Here is a 23,086-nt window from a genome sequence, read left to right as displayed (position 1 = left end):
GGAGAACCATGCTGCCAAGTCATTTTTAGCACACAATTAATGATGTATAAACAAAAAGCAAAAAAAAACAATGTCAAAATTGATTTTTTCACATTATCACTTTGATTTTTTTTCACGTTATTGTATACACTGTATGGTAAAATGGATGGTGAATCAAAAGAACTGACCGTCCTACAGAAAACAAGTCCTCATATGGTTGTGTTGATGCAACAATTAAAAAGCTATGGCTCTTCAAACAAGGGAGGAAAAAACGAGAATGCAAAAACGAACAAAATCCCTGGTCATTAAAGAGTTAAGCTGAACAACGTACACACTAAGCAAAGAAAAAAAAGCACATTTTCAAAAATTCCTCCTGTTCCATAACAATTGATCACACAGTATCTCTGCCATGTACTCAGAACTTACTCAGTTGCATGATGTCATCAACTTTAAAGTAGACATTTCAAAAATGATTATTTTGAGGTGCTACCTATCAAGAATTATGACTACCCCAACCTGCCTTTGTTACTCTATTTAGATTGCCAATTCTGTATTTCTGAAGTTATGCTATGTATAAAGATTTGTAATGTAAGATATAGCCATTTGTCAAACTATTCCTTTTATTATTTAATTTCCTTTATTTCATTCTTTAATTCAGGGCTCAGAAGAAGTGAGAGCCTCTCTGAAAAGCAAGTTAAAGAAGCCAAGTCTAAATGTAAAAGTATCGCTCTTCTCCTGACTGCCGCACCAAACCCCAATTCCAAGGGGGTGTTGATGTTTAAAAAGCGCCGGCAAAGGGCAAGAAAATTTACATTGACAAGCTACGGCACAGGGGAGCTTGAACGATACGAAGACGAAGAAGACGATAACGAGGAAGAAGAAAACAAAGAGAATACTTTTGAGGTCACTTTTTTTGGGGCTAATGAATCAGATCTAGATGAAGATTTCGCATCAGATCCTGAAAACAGTGCACATATTGTAACTTTTGACTGGGACACTGGACTAGTAGAGGTTGAAAAGAAACTAAATTCTATTGAAGCAATGGAGGAACTTCCAGAGACCAAAGGTAAAGGGGTCCTCATGTTTGCAAGGAGGAAGCAGAGGATGGATCAAATAACAGCAGAGCAAGAAGAGATGAGGAAACAGAGTATCGAAGAGAAAGTGTCAATCACAGAGAATGTAAATAGCACAATATCATATCAGGCACAGCAACAAAAGCAAACCATTAAGACCCAGAGCTGTGTAAGCAAAAGTTACATAGAGGTTAGCAACAGTCAGCCAAGGGTACAGAATGGGTTTGCTGGCGCAAATGAGTCAAACAGTTCATTTCAGTCTTCTTCAAACAGAACAGCAAGACCCTTTGGTGGTGGAGCCCCAAATCAAATAGCTCTGGCATTTTCACCATCCAGAAATATAGCAAGCCCTATGTCTGATGTACCTGCACCACCTCCTTACTCTTCAGTCACGCCACCTCCTGAACCAAGATATCAAGTGTCTTCACCAGTGACTGCTAAAGCTCAGTCAGCTGTTTGGGCTCCATCTTACCCTACAGAACAAATTGCTTCTAGAGATGAAAGAATTGCAGTTCCAGCAAGCAAGACAGGAATATTAATGGAAGCCAAGCGTAGGAGCACAAAACCTATGTTCACCTTTAAGGAGCAACCAAAAGTAAGCCCAAATCCAGCTCTACTAACACTTGTACAGAATAGGGAAAGTAAACGTGGTACAGGCAATGAGTCAGGACCAGAAGAAGACTACCTTAGTCTTGGAGCAGAGGCATGTAATTTTATGCAAGCACACGGTGGCAAGCAAAAAACACCTCCACCAGTTGCCCCTAAACCATCAGTCAAATCACCAACTACAGCTATGCCAATATCACCAGTATGGATCCCACCATCTGCTGCTGCTCCTGTGCAACAACAATTTCCAGTCCACAATTCATTTCAAAGCCAAGGTCCTGCAGAAGCCACCGTTGCACAGTCAAATTTTCATTATAATCCTCCAAACACTCTTAATTTATCTGCTCCTCCACGAGGTCCACCTAAAGTAACTACAAGTTTGAGACAAATATCTAAGCCTAAAACACCACCTACTACTCCATCAGGGTCAGCAGGTCCAGCCTATGAGATGCCAGCTTTAAAAGGAAAAGGAGCAGAACTATTTGCCAGGAGACAATCTCGAATGGAAAAATTTGTCGTTGATTCAACCACTGTGCAAGAAAAAGCTGCTCGACCAACCTCTCCAACTCCATCATTACCATGTTCTTGGAAATATTCATCTAATGTCCGAGCTCCACCTCCATTGGCATACAATCCAATCCAATCACCACTTTATCCCCCAGCAGCAAACAAACCTGGATCCAAATCTGGATCCTCAGCTGCCAAGAAGAAGCCAACTAAAACAATGAGCTCTCTTGAAGTAATGAAACACCAGCCATATCAGCTTAACTCTTCGTTATTCACATTTCAGCCACCTTCAGCTAACACATCAGAAGCAGAAGTACCTAAGAAAACCACAAAGCCAAATTTTCTCCCTCCAGCAAAGCAAGCTCAACCTGCAAGGCCTGTCAATGCTCCTTACATTAATGCTCAGCCAACACCTGAATATTCTCATCAAGCATACAACACGCAGCCTTCCTTCCAGTCAAGTGTCTTTACTCCTACCAGCGACTCCTACCCTTCAGTGGGCTATGCCATGCAGCCTAGACAAGAATCACCGATAGCAACACTGATTGCTCCTCCGAGGCCGAAATTTTCTGCAAAGAAAGCTGGTGCTACAGCCCAGGTGTGGAAACCAGAAGTTGGTGAAGAATAGTATTCAGTTTGGGAATATATTTCCACTTATAGAGGGAAAAATAGTTTGTGGTGGTGATCTGACATTGCCATATGTCCTGGCTATACTTAATACCATAACATTGTATCATCCTTTAAAATGGGTCCAAATCATTTATCACCTTTAAAAAAATAAATTGCACATAGGTTTTCCTACATATGTGTGTACATATATATACAACTTTAATACAGTACTTGTCAGTAATTGACGTCCCAGTTGGATGCATACATTTGTATACTATTAAGTAATCAGGACTGTTGGGTTTGTGCTTCAACAATGAGTGTAGCACCTACTGATCACTACATATAAAAAGCGATAATGCAATACCACTTTCTACTGTCTGTCCAGATCACCCACATTTTTTTAACTTATATATACAAAGGTCATCGATTAAGTTATCACTGATCAGTCTGAGCCCATGGTAGAAAGATGAAAGATTTTAAGAAAATGATGACATTTTTACAAAGTATACTCATAGTTAATTTATTTGGGGGTGATGTGTGAGTTTGTCATCTATGATTTATTTATTATTAAGTAAGATCGGTCATAAAGCATATACATAAAAATGTACAGTATGTCCTGGAAAGGTTTTGCACAATGTAGGCTCAGGTAGGTAGCAGAATCAATTTGTCATGTGTCTTAGTCTTAGAAATGACCTACAATTCTAGTTATGGAGAGATAGTATAATGAATGAAAGTGTAACTATACATCAGAGTAAGCTCATCCGTTATGGTTGAGCGTAGTAGGTTTTATATAGGCTATGGTGGGTAGTTCTGGAAATGGTTTAGTATTTTCAAAATTTGATGGGGGGGTAACTATTCTAGAATGCTCCTAGGATGCAATCTCAAGTCCACTTTACCAGTGGCCATCCCTGCCAACTCCAAATGTAGATTATTTTCTATATATATAGTACAAGAGTTGATGAGATCTACTTTTTTACTAGCAGAAACTTTTATAGTTACAAATCTATCCGTTTATTTTCCTTTTTTTTAAAACTGTAACAAGTTCCACATATCAAAGTGGGTCATTTTGAAATAGATTACTCCTTTTGTAGAATGTGCTAGTTGGTTTATCAGCAGCCATTTAACGCAGTAAGCAGTATTGTGATGTAAGAAAGTACTTGTTTCCATTCATTACTTGTTCTTCATTTTATTGTGAGGTTTGTTTAAGTCACTTCTTACAAGTTTTATGTTTCCAAAAGCCATTTTTCTATCACATAAAAATAAGAATGTAACCCCCCAAAAAGACCATGATATTATTATTATTATTCAATTTGTAAAGCCTTACCATACCTTATTTTTATATTTAAAGGCACTTAAATTTCATGCACAATATAGATGACTTAGATGCCAAAATCATGAAGATTTGCAACCTCTCACCTTTATTGGTCATCACTTGTGAAGTACAAACCAATCTTTAAGACTAAGTTTAAATTGTATTTCATTCCTACAGTTTTAGAGCTTATTAGGGTAGTAAATTGATAAGTAGACCCTTCTGGCCCTAGTTCACTCTATCACATCCACCGATCTGGGATTTAAAGGCCATGTAGGATCATGCACTAATTAAAATCATGGTAGGCTGATGAGAGGAGTGCTCAGGCAAATATTGTGGAAGTCTCCTCCAATAGTATACTAGAAAAAACTGACCATCTCCTCTGAAGAGAATAAAGCAAGTGTGAACAGGTGCAAGCTGCTTTGACTGCAACATTGGATATGTGAAATTTATACTGCATTACTGCTATATAGAATATGCTTAAAAACTGAAAATATTTATCCCACATATTGAACATCTTATGTGTGCCCACCAGCCATGACAATGCGTATTTATCATACATGCTTAAAGATATATATATATATATATATAAATATATAGACAGGATGGGGCCAACATTGTGCCCAAGACTATGGTAGCTAATGGCATCACATGCATGGTACAGATACTTGTGGAGCCTATATGTGGAAAAGGCACGTTTTTATGCAAAATGATGCATTAGCCCCCATAATTATGCTTGTTTGACATATTTGACAAATGTTGAACCAAAGACCTCAACGTCAACAGGACACTTTGCTGCTTTCATATACTTTATCTGATTACGCTTTCTTGTTATTGTTTCACTTTACTTTTTGTTGGTTATATCAAACTATTAAATTAGAAATGGCCCAAGTAACACGGTTGGAAGTAGAGTTGAGCGACTTTGGTCGGATCGGGTTTCATGAAACAAAATTTGTTTCAGATGAAACTGGTCCGACTAGGGCAAAAACAGTCGGAGTTTTGTTTCATGAAACCCGATCCGACCAAAGTCGCTCAACTCTAGTTGGAACCCAATGCGTATCTCTTGACCATACACATTAAATGAAAGTTGTTAAAAGTCAGGATCGGCTGACTGATGTGTAAGAGCAGTCGTTGGTCTGCGCTCTCTACACCTGCTACAGCTATTGTGATAGAGTGCGAATGTTTGGACATTTCCCTTTATCTAATGTGTAGGCGGTCTCCTGACTGTCCCTCAATTGCAGATATCAGGGGTATAAAATTGGGCTTATTTCTCTTTCCCCACTGAAATAACAACGCACACTTGGCCGACAGCTATTTAAATTGTATGTGCACTTTACGAAAGTGAGATAAGAAGACACAATTCCTGAAAACATGTCCGTATGTGATCCTAGATAGATAAGTGCTAGTCAGTTATATACTGTATAAATCAGTAACGTAAGAAATACATTTTTGCTTCCCTCTGTCCGTTGGTTGCGTCTTACATCTTGTAGTTTTTCAGGTTCATTTGGTAATTTGTTATGTAGATGAACAAGCCTATATTAACAGCCTTAGTATCTATTCATATCCATATCACATGTACAGCTGCTTCCAGTAAGCAGTAATGCCCACTACTCAGCCACTTAAGAAGAAGCTAAGTAATCAACAATACAGGAGCCCTGTAATATCTCTGGTATTCACCAACTGTACTTTGTCAACCTTTTGCAACTGTAGCCTTCAAATGAGCTGAGATGTCTGTCTGTCTTCTGTACAATTCCAGTATAGACTGTGAGTGAACATCCCCTTTTGGAGCCATGTTAAAGTTCGAGAGGAGATTGTATTTCATAGTGTACTAATTATCAAAAGTATGTGTGTTCCATTTAGAGATACAAATGCTAGCACTGGCTTTCAAGTAATTGGAAATCATATCCTCTGGTTGGAAATCCAACTTGGAAAAATACCTTTTATTGACAAAGTTTATGAATAGTATCATTGGTATCATGGTGGCATTCAGAGGCGTAACTTGAAGCTCCAAATGACAAAAAGAACGTTCTGGCTTTTGTATAAAAGCTTTGACAAAGAAAGATGAATAGCATTCAAAATGCATAGCTCTGTTTCTTCCTACCATGCTGTTTTGAGAATTAATTTTTAAAATAATTCAATAAAGTGGAATTTTATCTAGGAGGTGGAACAATCTTTTTTTCATTTGGCATTTCCCCACGCTTGGTCAGATTGTGGTTTAGGCCACACTGGATGGAAATACAGTAGTGAGCTGGCGATTTTTCTAGTTTTTTTGTAACTTGATGTTCCCATGGCCTATGAGACTCCTTTGTAAAATCTGGAATACGGCCCCCACTTGCCATGCCTAATTTAAAATATTGGTGTATATATATGTGGTGGAATCAGGCTCCAGCACAACTACTTCATGTGCTCCACCATATCGCTATACCCCAGTGCTATTTTTGTTTCAGAACTTTGGAAAAAGAAAGGTTCCTGAATGTATCAAAGAACCTCTTTGTTCCCACCACAAAATATCACTGTTTACATCCCTGTATTTACTAGAGGAATATTCTGATTCATTTTCCTTCTTCACGTTTTCATATTTCCATTGCTGATTTGCTGTACTTTTCACACCAGCATTAAAACTCTTCTTGTCTTCTCCTTCTGTCTCCAGCATTTTCTTTTATTGCATGCCTATTTAGATTAGCCATTCAGAAAAACTATTAGTACAAAAATTATCACTGTACAGGGCTTTTCTGAGATTTATAAAAAGTATTCTATAATCCTAAAAGAGAAATCAATTTTGAAACATACTCAGATAGTCTCCTGTGCTTGCCACCATTAGTGGTCACTATAGTTCTCCTCTATTTAGTATATTCAATCCAGGAGCCATTGCTAGTGACAAAACCTCAGAAAATACCTTTTAATTCACCAATTGACAAAAGCACAATTTACCTTGTAATGTTAGCATCATAATTCTATAAAAGATGAGTGTGTATACAATAAATTCTAGCTCGTAACACAGGAACGAACACTGACATGCTTTGGGCGATTGTCCAAGAAAATGTGTCTTTGCCCCCTTCCTTTTATTGTGACATACCTATAGACTATATATACTGTATAATGTATATATCATAGTCTCCTTTATTATGTGCAGTATATTACCATCCCTTATTATGCCCTCTCTGGCTATGTACAGCACCGTCTCTTACATATTGGATTCAGATTGTTTTTGTTATTTATAGCGCCCTGCCTTTATTTCGTAGTGTCCTCTCTTGTTAGATATAAAATGAAATGCCAGCTGATTGAACATGGTAAAGTTTCTTTTGTAATGGAGGAGGCTGAAGAACTGGTCTTCTGGTCAGATGCTGCTCCATCAGTAGTTACTTTAATCTAACAAGAGAGGACTATGAAATATAGAGAGGGTGCAGTGAATAAGAAAAATAATGAAAATACACTATATAAGAGACAGTGCTATACATAACAAGAGATGATACTATGTAACAATGGGACGGCACTGTACTTTACAAAGGACGCTATACAACAATGGAAAGTTTCATAACTAGAGAGGATGCTACATAATAAGGGATGATAGAAGGAAACTATAAAATTAAGGCTGGCTCTATATTTAACAGGAAAGTGCACTATATAATAAGGGACTGTGCTACACATAATGAATGAAACAATCACTGACCTCAGAGAGACCAGTCAAAGAAAACACTGCGGCAGCCGGCAAAGGCGCTCAATCAGTGAAATCCTAGGTGCATTGCTCCCTTATTTACACATAATGAATGAGCACACTATATACTAAGGGACTGCGCTATAAATAAAAAGGCTACATTCTTGTATCTGTGTGAAGTGTCGTTATGCTGCCCAATTTTTTTCACAGACAGTACACAGACCCTATTCTAAGGGCTAGTTCTCATTAGTGTAAAAATCAGGCAAGCGCAATGTGAGAAAAAAATCAGATTGCACTCTGACCAATGTTATTCAATGAGGCAGTGTTCATCTTTGCTCAGATGGAATCGGGCTGAGGAAAAAGTCGAAGCATGCTGTGTATGGCGGTGTAAAACGGCTGTGACTCGTCAATGCAAGTCAATAGGTGCAACAAAAAATCGGATGGCACACGGACAATCCGTATGCCATCCAATTTTTATGCACAAATCTCAAAGAAAAAAAAATATAAAGCTAAAGATAGATAGATGACATAAAAATATTAGATAGATAGAATAGGTACAGTAGATAGAATAATAGATATATGCTGAAGATATAACATGTTACAACCCCCTACATATTATAAACTTGAACCGTTGAACTGTTTAGTGCCTTTCATGTGGCAGGTTTAACCTAATAAATAATTAAAAAAAACAACATAGGGTCCCCCTATTTTTGATATCCAGGCTAGAAAGGTAAACACTAGCCCACAGCCACCCCAGAAGTGTCACATCATATTAGATGCACCAATTCTGGCGTTTCACCTTGGCTCAATTGACTTGGTAGATTCACAGTTGGGGTAATGGTAGTCTATCAGACACCCCCATTATTAACACAGTAAGTAAAACGGAAAAAAAAACACAATTATTTTGTTTTATATTTATGTATTATTAAAAAAAAAAAAAAACACCTCCCAACTCCTTCACTGGTTCACCATTTTTTTTAAAAAAAAAAGCCGTGCAGGTACAACGTGGTCCAGGGAATTCAATGTAGTCTACAAATGGAAACCTGAAAGACAAAAAAAGAAAGAAACAAAAACAAGAGGCTGTCCCTCTTTCACCAATTTATTAGAATGTAACGTTCCCACATAGATCCAACACTTCCCCTGACATTTCTCCAATCAAAGGCTATGTAGCCTCGTTCTGAAGCTCCATGGACTTTGAGAAGCAACGACTCCTTGCTTCCCCAGCACTCTGTGACAACTGGCAACTGTAATGAGCGGTGACATCAGTAATGTGTGCCATTCGATAAAAAATAATCTGGTAGATATCCCATAAATGTGAGAATGTGGCATCAGGGAGGTTGGTTTACAAAAAAACGTATTAATGCAAGTCATACAGTACAAATTCAGAATAAATATTTACTTCCAGTGGCTGCTGACGTCTCATTTGAATACTCATTTTTGTTGTTTCTTCTGCATCTGGTCAGACCTTCATGTTGACATCATCCAGCCACGACTCATCTTCTCACAATGATCTTTGCAGCCCTGAAAATAACAAGGTCACATATATTGTATGCATACATTTGCATGAAATTAAAAAATCCCACACATTGTGCCGTTGAATACAAATATATACCACGCCATTAATATACTAAATATACTATTAGCCACACACCATTCGAAATATACTGTAAATTGATAAGCTAGCGCTGTGCCTCCATTAGCTATAATTTCCACTGCTCAAAAATACAAATGAATCAGTCTCTGTGCACCAGCTCAAAGGCACCTATTAACTAACCTGGCCAATGAACATAACCTTTAAACAAGGACCTTTTAATGTCTTCTCCGGGATTATTTAAACACTTGTCACCACTTAAACCCACCTAGGGGGATCCAGAACCTCGTGAGACCCCCCACCCATACGCCATTAACCAACACCACCAACTTCAAGGACCTCCCCCATGCCACAAGCATAAATGTTTTGCATCTCTGAAACATTTATGTCTCTCCACACTTTAAGACCCTTCTTGTGGTCTTCCTGTATAGTCAGACACCACATGTCTGTAAATATGGCAATTAAATGAATCCTATCCCTCCTCCAAAACTCTCATTCGCCTGATTCTCTCTCCACATGACGGACCACCACTGCACCGTCCCTTGCCTTAAAACGAGATACTGCCCTATTCAACTTTATTCTCGCTTTATTAACACAGTCACTTGACCGAGCCTCCCGCCAAACCTTACTAGAAATAATATCAGACCAGATTGCGAGAACCTTGGGAAACATTGTCCAAAGCCTCAGCAAATCAAATTTAATATCTTTTATCAGTTCCCTACAAGGTTTTCTACATAAGTCATTGCCCCTCAAATGAATTACCCATACATCCAGGACCCGGTCCACCTGGACAAAATGATGAAACTCAGAGAGGAATTGATTCCAGACCATCCCCCATTTGTCAATGCATTGCAGAACAGCCTCTTTCCTTGCAAAGTCCATTTGACACCCCTATGACCACACTGCTGACCGCAAAGTCGCTCAGAATTCAAAAGAGTGTCCCATATTCCACACGAGTAGCTGACTTCTATCTGTAGCAGAAAATAAATATCACTTTAACTTGAAAAAAATACGACTAACCAAATTAAACCATGGCTGGACGTACATATGACCTCGCCGATTCCCACCCCCCAATCCTCTTAACCACTTCATGACCTAGCCCCATCCTGGCTGCCTCTGTACTCTGTATCTGCTGCAATCCTAAATGAATAGCCACTATAATCTTTTGTTGGGACACCCCTAACTCCAGTCAACGCCTAAAAACAGAAAAATATTTAGAATTAAGAGTCCTCTGTGGTTGATACCTTTTAATGGCTAATTGAAAAGATGGTAACAAATTGCAAGCTTTTGAGACTACTCAGGTCTTTTCATCAGGCATAGACTAATAAAAAATCTGAAGAATCACATATTCATCCATAACACAGCACAGAAATATTGCAGTAGATAAGACAAGTGATGTGAAGCAGAGCAATCATTATGGGAGAGGGATACACCGTTGTGGCCATAAATATTGGAACAGCTCATAGATAAGGAGTGTGAAAGTTTTATTGTCCTCTGATTGGGGTCTGGTTCTGTGTTGTGATGTCCCCACAAGGTCTGAGGAGCAAATTCCTTAATTGATGTAAAAAGACATAAATCCATGCGACACATGTACTCTCTGATGATTTGGCATGCTTGTACTAGCTATGTGTGTAATAACATATAGAACGATATACAATAGGGATTGGATTGTTACAGCACAGTAACCATAACTATTCTCCTCCCTCTCTGTGCTGTCACCTCGATCTCCTCTCTGGATCTCAATATGCTGCTGTTGGTAAATGCCATCTCTCTCCTGTCACAGCTCCTACAAGAATACAGAGAAAAAGGGTTTCTGTTTAGGATGTGCATCTCCTTGGTCACTACAATAAAGGCAAGGACATTGCAGCATGTACAATCCTGGTAGACGGTTGAAGATAGGCAATAGTGATCAACAGCCTGGCTCTTTTAGGTGATCTGGAACATTAGGCTCCGTTTTCGAAAAGAGCCTCCTCATTTGAATCCCAAATGGATCAATTTTTAATACTGTATATGTTTTTCACAAGAGAACACATTTATAAGATAAAATCACTACAGTCGAAACCAAGCCCACCTGCAGAGAAAACTATGACCCTTTCCAGTCAGGTAGGGCAGAGGTGTATCTAGGCTTTCTGGCACCCGGGGCAAGAATTTGATTCCCCCCCCCCCAAGCACACATGCAATTTGCACACTTAGTCATGTACCGACGAGCTGCTCTTCCTAATGCTCTCAATGTTCAGTGAAATAGAAGCTGATAGAAGCAGGAAGAGAAGCTCGTTGTCACAGGACCATAAGATGGGATTTGCGGCGGATACTGCGTCCACACTCCACAAACCACCACGCAGTGGGACGGCTTCATGTGCCTCCTCACAGGATTGGTCTATCTCACAAAGCCCAGTCACTAAGAATCTCACAGTACAATATATCGTACATTGATGAAGGTCCTAGACCGAAACGTCTGTGTATGTATGTACTGTTGTATAGTTAAAAATCACCTTCCTGCATCAGAAACCTTTGGTGTGTGCCAAGTTTCTATATATTTAGTCAGCATGTGACCACATGTATGTAAATCACCAGCAGCGTGCAGTGAGCACTGTGAGAATTCAGAAGTCTGCAGTCACATAGAATTACTGCAGACTCAGCACAAACCTGGACAACCCCTTTAATGCTCCTAACATAAATAAAAACATGAGAATTAGTCAGTTTCACAAATAACATTTACATCCAAGTACCTTATAGATGTCGTCTCTGGAGTCATTCTCCTTTTTTTCTTCTTGTCCAGACCCCATGATGAGTTTTCTCAACAACAGCAGTCTCTGCAGACTTCCATCTTCTCTGGTCTTCTGCAGCAAATCTCCACACGATGCCCTTAAAGATAGAAGTGTCATTATAATGCTCCTGAATAAAAATATCTGCAGTACACTGAGCCCCTGAATAAATAATTGCCCCTCACTAATATGACCCCACACTGTCCCTCTTATGGTACCATGCTCTTCGCACTGACCTCTCCTTTCCAGACTGGGATACCTTTTCACACTGTCCTCCCTATAGGGATCAGTCTCTATGCTGTACCCTTTCATCACATTCCCCCTCCTTGGTATTCTGTCCCATCCTGGCTGTACCCTTACACTGTCCCCCACATGCTATGCTCCCACTACTCAGTCTCTATTCTGTGCCCTCTCACTTTTCTCCCCCCATACTGTCACCTCACGTTATTCCCCTCCCTCCTCATACTGTCTCCTCTAACATCCCCCTTGTTCACCATACTGTCTCATATATTTATCCCCTCACTCTCTATACTGTCTGCTCACACATACCCCTGACTCCCCATACTGTGTCTACACACATCCTATCACCCTCACTCCCCATACTGTGTCCACATACATTTTTTCCATCACTACTCATACTGTATCCACATACATTTACCCTTTCGCTCCCCATACTGTCTGCACGCATCCCCCCAATCACCATACGGTGTTCTCACCCATCCCCCATACTGTTTCCTCATACTGTACATGCCCTCATACATACATACTCTTCATTTTGTGTCCTCAAATCTCCCCACACACATTAAATCCCCCATCCCCACCACACTTCAAATACCCCCACACATTAAATACCCCCATCCCCACTCCAAATCCCCACACACATTAAATCCCCCTATCCCCACTCCAAATTCCGTGTTAGGCGTCGGGTTTCTGGTGCTGCACAGCAGAAATCCCGAGCCTTGCCTTTAGCGGTCTCCCATTCCTCTCCGGCCACAAAGGAGCCTGCTGAGCAGACTCGTTGATTCCGGCACTCTGCTCAGACCAGCTTTGTGGGTTTTATTGCTGCTGCGACCTCTGGTCCAGCTATAGCAACGCATATTGGTCTGCAGCGAACAACTCCAGGGACTAAGTCCTCCTTTCGGTCCACTGAGCATGCCTGTGAGATGATCTCCCATTGGAGATCAGAGGTCACATGCTCAGGTCCTTCTCCCGCTCGGAATGGACCACCAGGATGGTCCTGGAAGGACACTGCTATGAAAGGTTTGCATGGCCGTTCGGCCATGTGCTAGCATAGACTCTTGTTGTATATTGCGTGAGTGATGATGGATGCGTGTATCTGGTGACTGACTCATTATGACTCCCCTCCCTTCGATATGTATGGTATAGGGCTATAGAGTTAGAGTCAGCGCCTACTAGTGGCTTGGTCTGCGCCACAGTGCCTCCACATCTCAGCACCTCACTCAGCACCATATGGTGTTGTCCAGAGTTGGGCACCTTCAGTACCGCATTAAGCAACTGCATCTGCCAGTGCGACGCCATGCGCCAGTCTAGTGCTTTCCTCCATTGTTCCGGGTGGTTAGTGGCATCTGCCAGAGCGGTGCAGTTCGCACAAAGTGCGCTTTAGTTATTTAATTTGTTTCTTCCTGGCACCACTGTTGCGGTGCCGAGCACTACTGTGACTAGAGGGACTCTAACCCAGTGTCTCAGGGGTAGAGTCCTGTGTCTATACACCAGTGCTCACATTGCCGAGCTCTGTGAGCATAAACAGGCTGCGGCATTTGTGTTTGGTGGTCGGACGGCTCTGTGAGGTAACAGAATCCGCCTCTGTACACACTAGGTGGAGTTAACCCTGTGTGTTCCTCTATTATACCGCCATATAACGTCCGCCATTACCGAGCAGCAGTTACCATCTCTGCACGGTGGACCCCGGGCTGCGAACGCACCTAATTACCTTCCTTATTATTTTGTGCAATACACCACTACTACCCACACTCAAAATTGTTTATTTGTTCTCCAGATATATCCCCCGTCCTCTACCCCACATCATCATTTGCAGTCCGCCACTTTAATTTGAAGTCCCCTTACTTCATCCTTTGCAGTCCCCAATCACCCCTCACTTCATCTGCAGTGCCCCTTCATCATTTGCAGCCCCCATCCCCCTTTTTTGTTTCATCATGTGCAGTCCCCCTCACCCCACTTCATCATGTGCAGTCCCCCTTACCCCCCATTTCATCATGTGCAGTCCCCCTTACCCCCTACTTCATCATGTGCAGCCCCACTACCACCATCATCAAGCACGGTGCGCCGGGTGCTGACGCCGGCTCTGTAACAGAGCTCGGAAGGGAAGGAGCGCCGTTTGACTTTTTCAAGTCAAAATTGGCTGCAATTGAGATCGGACGCCATGTCGCGTTTGGATATCCCCTGATGTGCCTAAACAGTGAAAACCCTCACAAGTGACCACATTTTGGAAATAAGACCCCCCATGAAACTTATCTAGATGTGTGGTGAGCACTTTGAACCTCCAAGTGTTTCACTGAAGTCTATAATGCCCAGCCGTGAAAAATAAACAAACATTTTTTTTCCACTAAATGATTTTTTAGTCCCCATTTTTTTTATTTTCCTAAAGGTAACAAGATAAATTTGACCCCAAAAGTTGTCCAATTTGTCCTGAGTATGCTGGTACCTCATTTGTGGGAGTATACTACTGTTTAGGCACACGTCGGGGTTTGGAAGGGAAGTAGTGACGTTTGTGACCTCATTTTGGTAACAACCCACAAGTGACCTCATTTTGAAACTAGACCCCCAAGGAACCTATCTAGATGTGCCTAAACAGTGGCAATGCCCAACAAATGCCCCCTTTTTGGAACTAATGTCCTGTTTCATGTTATGTAAATTGAAGTAAATTAGTAGTGCATGGAGGTGTGGTACAGTTTGAAGCATTCTTTCATACACAGGCCAGGTTTTTTGGGGCAGGTGTCACATTGATAAATGATTATATAGAAACTTGGCACACGCTATATATGATTTCCAATGCAAAAAGTGCTTTCAATTTATACAGTACATACAGTGTAGACGTTTCGGTCACATTGACCTTCATCACAGTACTGTCAAAAGAGTAATAATCATAATCAAAACGAAAATAGAAACAAAGGTTTATATATAATGATACACATAATGTCTGGGATATCTGAAGTATAGCGAAAGATGACTATAACATGTCAGACATGAATAGCACATGCTTGAATAGCGTTAGTGTCTCATACCCAAAAGACAAAGATAGCCATATTGGTGTAATAAAAATTCATTAGACATGGAGTAGCATACCTATTAGTTGTACTGCTGTCAAATTACAAAATGCTCAAAAGTAAGTTTCATAGAATCGTAGAGTTGGAAGGGACCTCCTGGGCCATCTGGTCCAACCCCCTGCTCAAAGCAGGATTCGCTAAATCATCCCAGTTAGATGTCCTGTATGGTGGAAGATAAATAACTCATATCAAATACCGTCGGACATAATCAATTGTGAAAAAAATTGTGAAAAAATTGAATGGTATAGTACATAGCACCCCGGGTGCAGGGACATAGGTACAGAATTTTGCAAAGTCTGTGGAATAAAAAGCGGGGAAAGGCTCCTTAATAACAGAACCAGCGGGCAAAATATCATGTGGAGTGGTGAGGGAGCGCGGTCTGGTTAGAATACAGCAAGACTGGCAATGACACGGCTTCCACCACGGGTCAGAGGCGCTGTATGCAGCGTTAGCTGCTGCTATAAATAGAGGCCAAGATGGAGGGCGGAGAGGAAGTAAAAAACCGGAAGTGACGTTACTGTGCGCTCCATTGCAACCAAGTGCGGTCTAAAGGCAAGAGAAGAAGGTGGGAGGTCCCAGGGGTGACGTCAGGTGTGATCCAGTGTGCAAGTCACTAGCAGAAAGCATCCTGTGTAATGAGAACAGGGGGTTTCCACTGCAGTAGCGTTCTTGAGAGGAGCATAAACAAGTACACTGGTACAGGCTGTGCATCTAAGTGAGAGAATAACCAAATGGTTCTATCTTATTCCTTAGGGACGTGGTAGTGAGGGGCAGATACTGAGAACTCTCCATGAGGTAGATATACAGTATGTTTAGTGTTGTTGATTCTGAAAAAATAGAGATGGATGTTAGAGAGAGAAAAACAAAATGGAGACACAGTATAACCACATATCCTCATAAAATCAGAACAGAAAAGATTGAATATCATAATCTCTATTTAACCCTTTAGGGTCAATGTCTGCAGCTCATGGATCCAAAAAGCCTCACGTTTTTTCAATAGATTTATCCGATTTCCACCCCTGCGGGGCACATTCCCCTGCTCAATTATTTGATATCTCAGTTGGGCTATAGTGTGGCCGATGGTGACAATATGATAGGGTACTGGCAGTAATAGGTCCTTACATCTGATTGTGGACTTATGTTTTGATATACGGTCCTTAACCGGTTGTGACGTTTCACCTACGTATATCAAACCACAGGGGCATTTAATCAAGCATGCCACATATGGAGTGTTGCATGTGAAGTAACCCTTAATATCATATCTTTTGCCCGTTTGTGGGTGGAAGAAGGAACTGCCCTTCAACACGTTATTGCATTGTGTGCATTGTAAACATGGGAATGTGCCAAATTTTGGATTCTGCAAAAGTCGTTGATTGGATGTTGGGCGGGAGGATCCAACATCAGCCTTAAGGCCCCGTCACACATAGTGATCTCGCTAGTGAGATCACTGCTGAGTCACAAGTTTTGTGACACAACAGCGATCTCACCAGCGAGATCGCTGTGTGTGACAGCGATCAGCGACCGCCCCCCTGCTGGTATCGCTGATCGCTGCAAGAAACTTCTGGACATTTCTTTCGTCGCTGATCTCCCGCTGACCAGCACGCATCGCTGCGTGTGACAGGCGGGAGGCCAGCGATCTGCTGGTAACTAATGTACACATCGGGTATCCAAGGGACGTGCGTCCCTTAGATACCCGATGTGTACGTTAGGTACCAGCGCGCTGAAGCAGGGAGCTGGTAACTAACATAAACATCGGGTTTCTAAGGGACGCATGTCCCTTGGATGCCCGATGTGTACGTTAGTTACCAGCTCCCTGCATCAGCGCGCTGGTAACTAACGAACACAGTGACACCGCGCGCTCGGCGTCGCTGTGCTGATCGCTGGTGAAGCTGTCACCAGCGATCACATAGCGACTTACCAGCGATCCTGACACGTTGATATCGTTGTCAGGATCGCTGGTAAGTCGCTATGTGTGACTCCAGCTTTAACCAGAAGGTCCCTAAAATTACGTGGTCTCCTGAAACATGGAAGGAACGGTTCTTTGAACTCTTTGACATTAGGATGAGCTGTGGTAAGGAGGGGCCAGTGACGGCGTATACATCTATGGATCCGGTAGGTTAATGGGTGAAATTCATGAACAAAGGGGATTCGATCCCTTGTTCTAGTTTGGGAGGTACTTGATGTATTTGAGAGATTCAAAATATGTTGAGGATAACCCCTCTCTAAGAATTTGGCTTGCATTTCCTTTGTGTGTACCTCTTTTGTAGTCTGGTTGGACACAATTCTATTAACTCGCATGAGTTGTGTTTTAGGTATGGAATTTTTCATTTTAGTAGGGTGAAAACTGGTGTAATGTAGGAGACTATTACGATCTGTTGGTTTCACGTATAAGTCTGTAAACAGATTTCCCATTTCATCTTTCATCATGATGGTGTCCAAAAAATTCATTTTTTCAGTACTGTGTGACATTGTGAAATCTAGGTCCGGCCAGGATGTTTTGAGATACTGGTAAAAGGAATTAAGTGTGGCCAGAGAACCATTCCAAATGCAGAAAATATTGTTGATGTATCTCTTCCACATCGTGCAGTGTGAGCGGAAGAGATCATCAAGGTACAGTATACTATCCTCATAATGGGCTATATAGCAATTAGCAAACGGCGGGGCTGCGTTCGAGCCCATTGCGGTGCCCTTGATTTGGAGGTAGTATTAGTCCTCAAAAAGAAAACAATTCTGCGTTAAAATAATGAAGAATAAATCACAAATAAAGTTAATTTGGGTGATATCGTAGTTGGACATACTGAGTAGTCTCCGTACTGATTCAATACCTTTTTGATGGGGAATGGACGTGTATAAATCCTTAATGTCAAATGTGACTAATAAAGCCTCTTTTGACATAGGACCATGATTGTGTATGAAGTCCAGAAATTCACAGGTATCCAATAGAAAAGATGTTGTGCGTCTAACTAATGGGGTTAAGATTTTCTCCAGAAATTGTGAGATAGGGGACAAGATGGATTCTGTGGAGGCTACGATAGGTTGCCCTGGTGGGTTATTTAAGTTCTTGCGGATTTTCGGGAGTATATAAAAAACCAGTGTTATAGGAAACTGTTTTGTCAGGAAATCCTGAGTCTTGTTGTCAATGACACCCAAGGTGTTATATTTAGTAAGTGTGGTTTGAATGAATCGATGGATCTCCTGTTTGGGATCGTGAGGGAGTGGCTTATATATTGTTATGTCGCTTAATTGACGATGCACTTCAGTGAAATACATGGTTCTATCCATGACCACTATCGCACCACCCTTATCCGCGGGTTTGATGATAAGATCCTTATCATCTTGCAGATTTTTCAGGGCTATACGGTCTAGAGATGTAAGGTTAGAAGGGAAGTGAACATCCTTTTTCTCTATGTCAGGTCTTAACTGCAGAAAGGTGTCATTAACAAAAGAAATGAAGGTTTCTAGTGCATGTGAACCTGTAGGTGGTTTGTAGTTACTCTTATTCCTTAAGCCAAGACTAGCTGCAGTTAATTGTAAAGTCGGCGTAACTAGTAACTACAGATGGAGAACTCTGTTCCGAGAAATGTAGTTTAAGTCTAAGTGACCTATAAAATCTTTGGAGGTCCATATCTAGTTTAAAAGTATTGTACTGATAACTTGGACAGAATGATAACCCTTTTTGTCGGAGATGGCAGCAGGGACGCCGGGAGTTTCCACGTGCACTTCATAGGTAATGGTTTTACCCTTTTTTTCATAGCATGATCATTTATAGCGTTAGGCTCCGCTAATAAGGACCTTTCATTTGGTCCGGATATAGGCACATTTTTTCATGTTTGTATGAGAAGGATGCAATTGTTGGGCACTATGCATTTTTCCTTATAACGTATTTCTACATAATTGTGACCACTTTAGGCATTGATTAATATTATGCCCTTGCATAATGGGGCACGTTTAATAAAGATAAGGCAGTAATAGTCATTTGATATTATGTAAAGGTAATATGAATGGTGCCTTTTTTAAGCGGATTTAATAATCTCATTTTTGTGGCATTTGTGTCATGTATAGTTTTTTAGAGTTGTGTGCACAGCTGGTACTCTATGGTGGAATGTCCCTGCATTTTTGTAAAATCAGTATCCTTTCTTTTATTATTGGTAGTGATATTTGAATAAAGGAAATCATTTTATTCACTTCCCTGTGTATTTCTATTTATGTAGAAGAAATGTTGTGTGATTAATCAGTATTTGTAGGGGAGGAGTCCCATGTGATTAGGGATTATCATTATATCATAGGACTTTTTGTGTGACTAAATCATTGGAAATCATATATAGTGTGTGCCAAGTTTCTATATAGCCATAGTATCATAGACTAGGATCCTACTTGTTGCACCACCACTTTGAGCTGTGCTTAACGGTTTGGTGTGAAATTGATAAATGATGTCCTTGCGTATTCCCCTTTTGTAACACACTCGGCACCTTTTTTGCAACTTACATTTTTTTCCAGTTTGTGCGACTTCCCCCGGGAAATGCTGACCTGGTACGATATGAGCACCTTCAGTTCCGGAAGTACTGGAGCTATCCTGATTTCCAATGATTAAGGCCTTAATCACTGCATCCTGGAACTGAAGGTACGAAGTATCACTGTGGCCTGCACATCATGACAGCAGGAAAGTGTTGAGCATTGCCATCTGTACGATTTGCACGACCAGCTTTTTGTACCTCACCTTGGCCTTTCTCAAAGCACTGTACGGCTGGAGGAGTTGATCATAGATATCAATGCCCCCCATGTTTTTGTTGTACCCCAGTACACAGGTCGGTTTGCTGGCCTGTGCAGAGGTACCTCGTATAGTGCCGAGGGTGCTGCCATCACTGTGTATGGTGGTCAAGAAAAAGACATCCCTCTTGTCCTTGTTCTTGGCCACCAGCAGGTGGTCGCTACATTGGGCTCTGCTGTCAGCCCTTCTGAGCATCTGCCCAAGTAGTGTTTTCGTGAGTTTTCAGGAGTATTTTCGGGAGGCCTCTCTGATTTTTGCAGACAGTACCACAGGTTGCGGTACCTCGCGCAGAGAGGGATTTGAAGAGTGGGATGATGGTATAAAAGTTATCCATGTAGAGGTGATCCAGCAGTGGATGCACCAAATCCCACACAATTTTCCCACTCACTCCCAGGACAGAGGGGCGTTCAGGAGGTTCAATCCTGATATCCTTCCCTTCGTAAACTCTAAATCTGTGGGTGTACCCTGAGGTACTATCACACAGTTTGTAGAGTTTAATTCCCTACCTGGCCCTCTTGTTGGGCAGGTACTGATGGAATCTGAGGCTTCCCTTAAAATGAATTAAGGACTCATCCATGTAGATGTCCCTTTGGGGCACATACACTTCAGCAAACTTTTTGTTGAAGTGTTCGATGACCGGCCGAACTTTGAACAGATGGTCAAAGTTGGGGTTATCTCATGGAGGACATTGTGCATTATTGGTATAATGCAGGAATTTGTGGATGGCTTCAAAACTTGTCTGGGCCATGACCATTCGTAACACTGGAGTGTTTTATAAAACATCAACAGTCCAATATTGCCAAAGTTCTTGCTTCCTCAGGATCCCCATGTGAAGAACCAACCCTAAAGCTGCATCATTTTAACTGCGTTTACAGGAAACCAGTTAGAAAATGATGAACCAGAGTTCAGCCTCCCCTGTCACCAGGCCCCTGTCACCAGTATACAGAGCAGCCTCCCCTGTCACCAGCCTCTTGTTATCAGTATACAGCACAGCCTCCCGTTTCACCAGCCTCCTCACCAGTATACAGCACAGCCTCCCCTGTCACCAGCCTCCTCTCAACAGTATACAGTACAGCCTTGCCTGTCACCAGCCTCCTCTCACCAGTATACAGCATCCTCCCCTGTCACTAGCCCCCCATCTTCATCTCTATGAGCGCTCACCTGCTCCTGTGTCCTCCTCCCATGTCGTCTTCTACCTCCTCCTTTGCTGTGATGTTTGCAGTAAGAGATGATCTAATGGAAGGGAGGGGGGATTAAAAAAATAAATAAAAAAATTTTCTTCCCTGTCTTGGTGCTGCCCCCTGCAGCCCGGTGCCCTAGGCATGTGCCATCCTATATAATTCTCCATACAGTTCATGATGGGCCCCATAAGATGTTCCATACAAAATACACCCCATATAATGCTCCATAAAGTTCATGATGGGTCACATACATGCTTCATACAAAAAATATGCCCCATATAATGCTGCACAAAGGTTAATAATGGCCTCATAAGATGCTGCATATTAAAATATACTCCATATAATGCTGCATAAAAGGTTAATGATGACCCCATAAGATGCTCCATCGAATAATATGCCCCATATGCTGCTCTATAAAGGTTGATGGCCCCATAAGATGCCCCATATAATGCTGCATAAAGGTTGATGGCCTCATAAGATGCTCCATAGATATATATGCCCCACATGCTTCTCCATAAAGGTTGATAGCCCCATAGCCCCATAAGATGTCGCATATAATGCTGCATATAGGTTGATGGCCCCATAAGATGCTCCATAGATATATATGTGCCCCATATACTGCTGCTGCGATTAAAAAAAAATGACATACTCACCTCTTGTCACTGGGGACCAGGTGCCAGTGTCCTGAGCAGGCGGGGAAACTGGTGCGCTATGGGTGCCAGGTGCCGGTGTCGCCGCTGGCTCAGGGCCCCGACACCTGCGATATTCACATGTCCCTGTTCCACCGCTGCGCACCGTTCTGTCTTTCTGGTCTCTGCAGTGACTGTTCAGGTACAGTGCATGCACTAACCACATCATTGCGCCCCCTGACCTGGTCGTCACAGCCAGAGGATGTGGAAGACAGAGCGACGCACGGCGGTGTAATGGGGACAGGTGAATATCGAATGGCTCCCCCCATCCTCCCCATCATATTTACCCCCTCCTGGCGTGGTTTCTGCACTTCTTGCTTCTCCGATGGTCTCCGGCACCGGCAGCTCCTTCCAGTGTTCAGCGATCATGTGGTACCGCTCATTAAAGTAATGAATATAAGCTCCACGCCTATGGGAGTGGAGTGGCGTGCATATTCATTACTTTAATGAGCGGTACCAAGTGACCACTGAAGAGCTGCAGCGCCGGAGACCATATGAGAAGCAGGGAAGTGCAGAGACCACGCCAGGAGAGGGTGAGTATGATCTGACAGTCGCCGGCTCCTGCGCTCCTCCTCCCCTGCTTACCTCCTGGGACGATGACTCGAGTATAAGCCGAGAGGTGCACTTTCAGCCTAAAAAAAAGGGCTGAAAATCTCGTCTTATACTCAAATATATATGGTTTCTCTCTTTCTCTAGCCATAATTATTTATACATGTTCAATGTGTAGTCCTACTTCAAAGGAGGTTGGAGTGTTAGCTCTTCTCACTTCTGGAGATGTCTTATGGAATTTTTCTCTAGGGTTTTTCAATGAAAAATACATACATTAAATTAGCTATAAAAAGTAAGTTATATTTAGCCCAGTGGATCAAACCAACAGTAGATGCTTCATTCAAGCTATTGCTTGACATTTTCTGTGTCTACACATCTTTACGTATGGAAGTAGTGGTATGGCTGTATAGGCGCCTGTCCCCAATGCAAATTATACCTTTTTTTTTTGAGAACCAGTGTAGTAGTCATGAGAAGACTATAATAGAGTCTATATGCAAATA

At 41.8% G+C, this 23,086-nt stretch overlaps 1 protein-coding gene across 1 annotated transcript in view; it reads left to right on the top strand.

Annotated features, from left to right (window-relative positions):
• SYNPO2 (synaptopodin 2) overlaps positions 1 to 23,086 on the top strand; it is a 459,389-nt gene that overhangs the window by 328,515 nt on the left and 107,788 nt on the right. Inside the window, exon 4 of the mRNA XM_073571855.1 lies at positions 638 to 2,763. Within this exon, the coding sequence (XP_073427956.1) occupies positions 638 to 2,763 (2,126 nt within the window). The remainder of the gene's footprint in view (positions 1 to 637; positions 2,764 to 23,086) is intronic.

The sequence above is a fragment of the Dendrobates tinctorius genome, unplaced genomic scaffold, assembly GCF_039654945.1.
Source record: "Dendrobates tinctorius isolate UK_male_01 unplaced genomic scaffold, ASM3965494v1 ptg000030l, whole genome shotgun sequence".
NCBI classification, from domain to species: Eukaryota; Metazoa; Chordata; class Amphibia; order Anura; family Dendrobatidae; genus Dendrobates; species Dendrobates tinctorius.
This window is presented reverse-complemented; position numbering and strand designations above follow the sequence as displayed.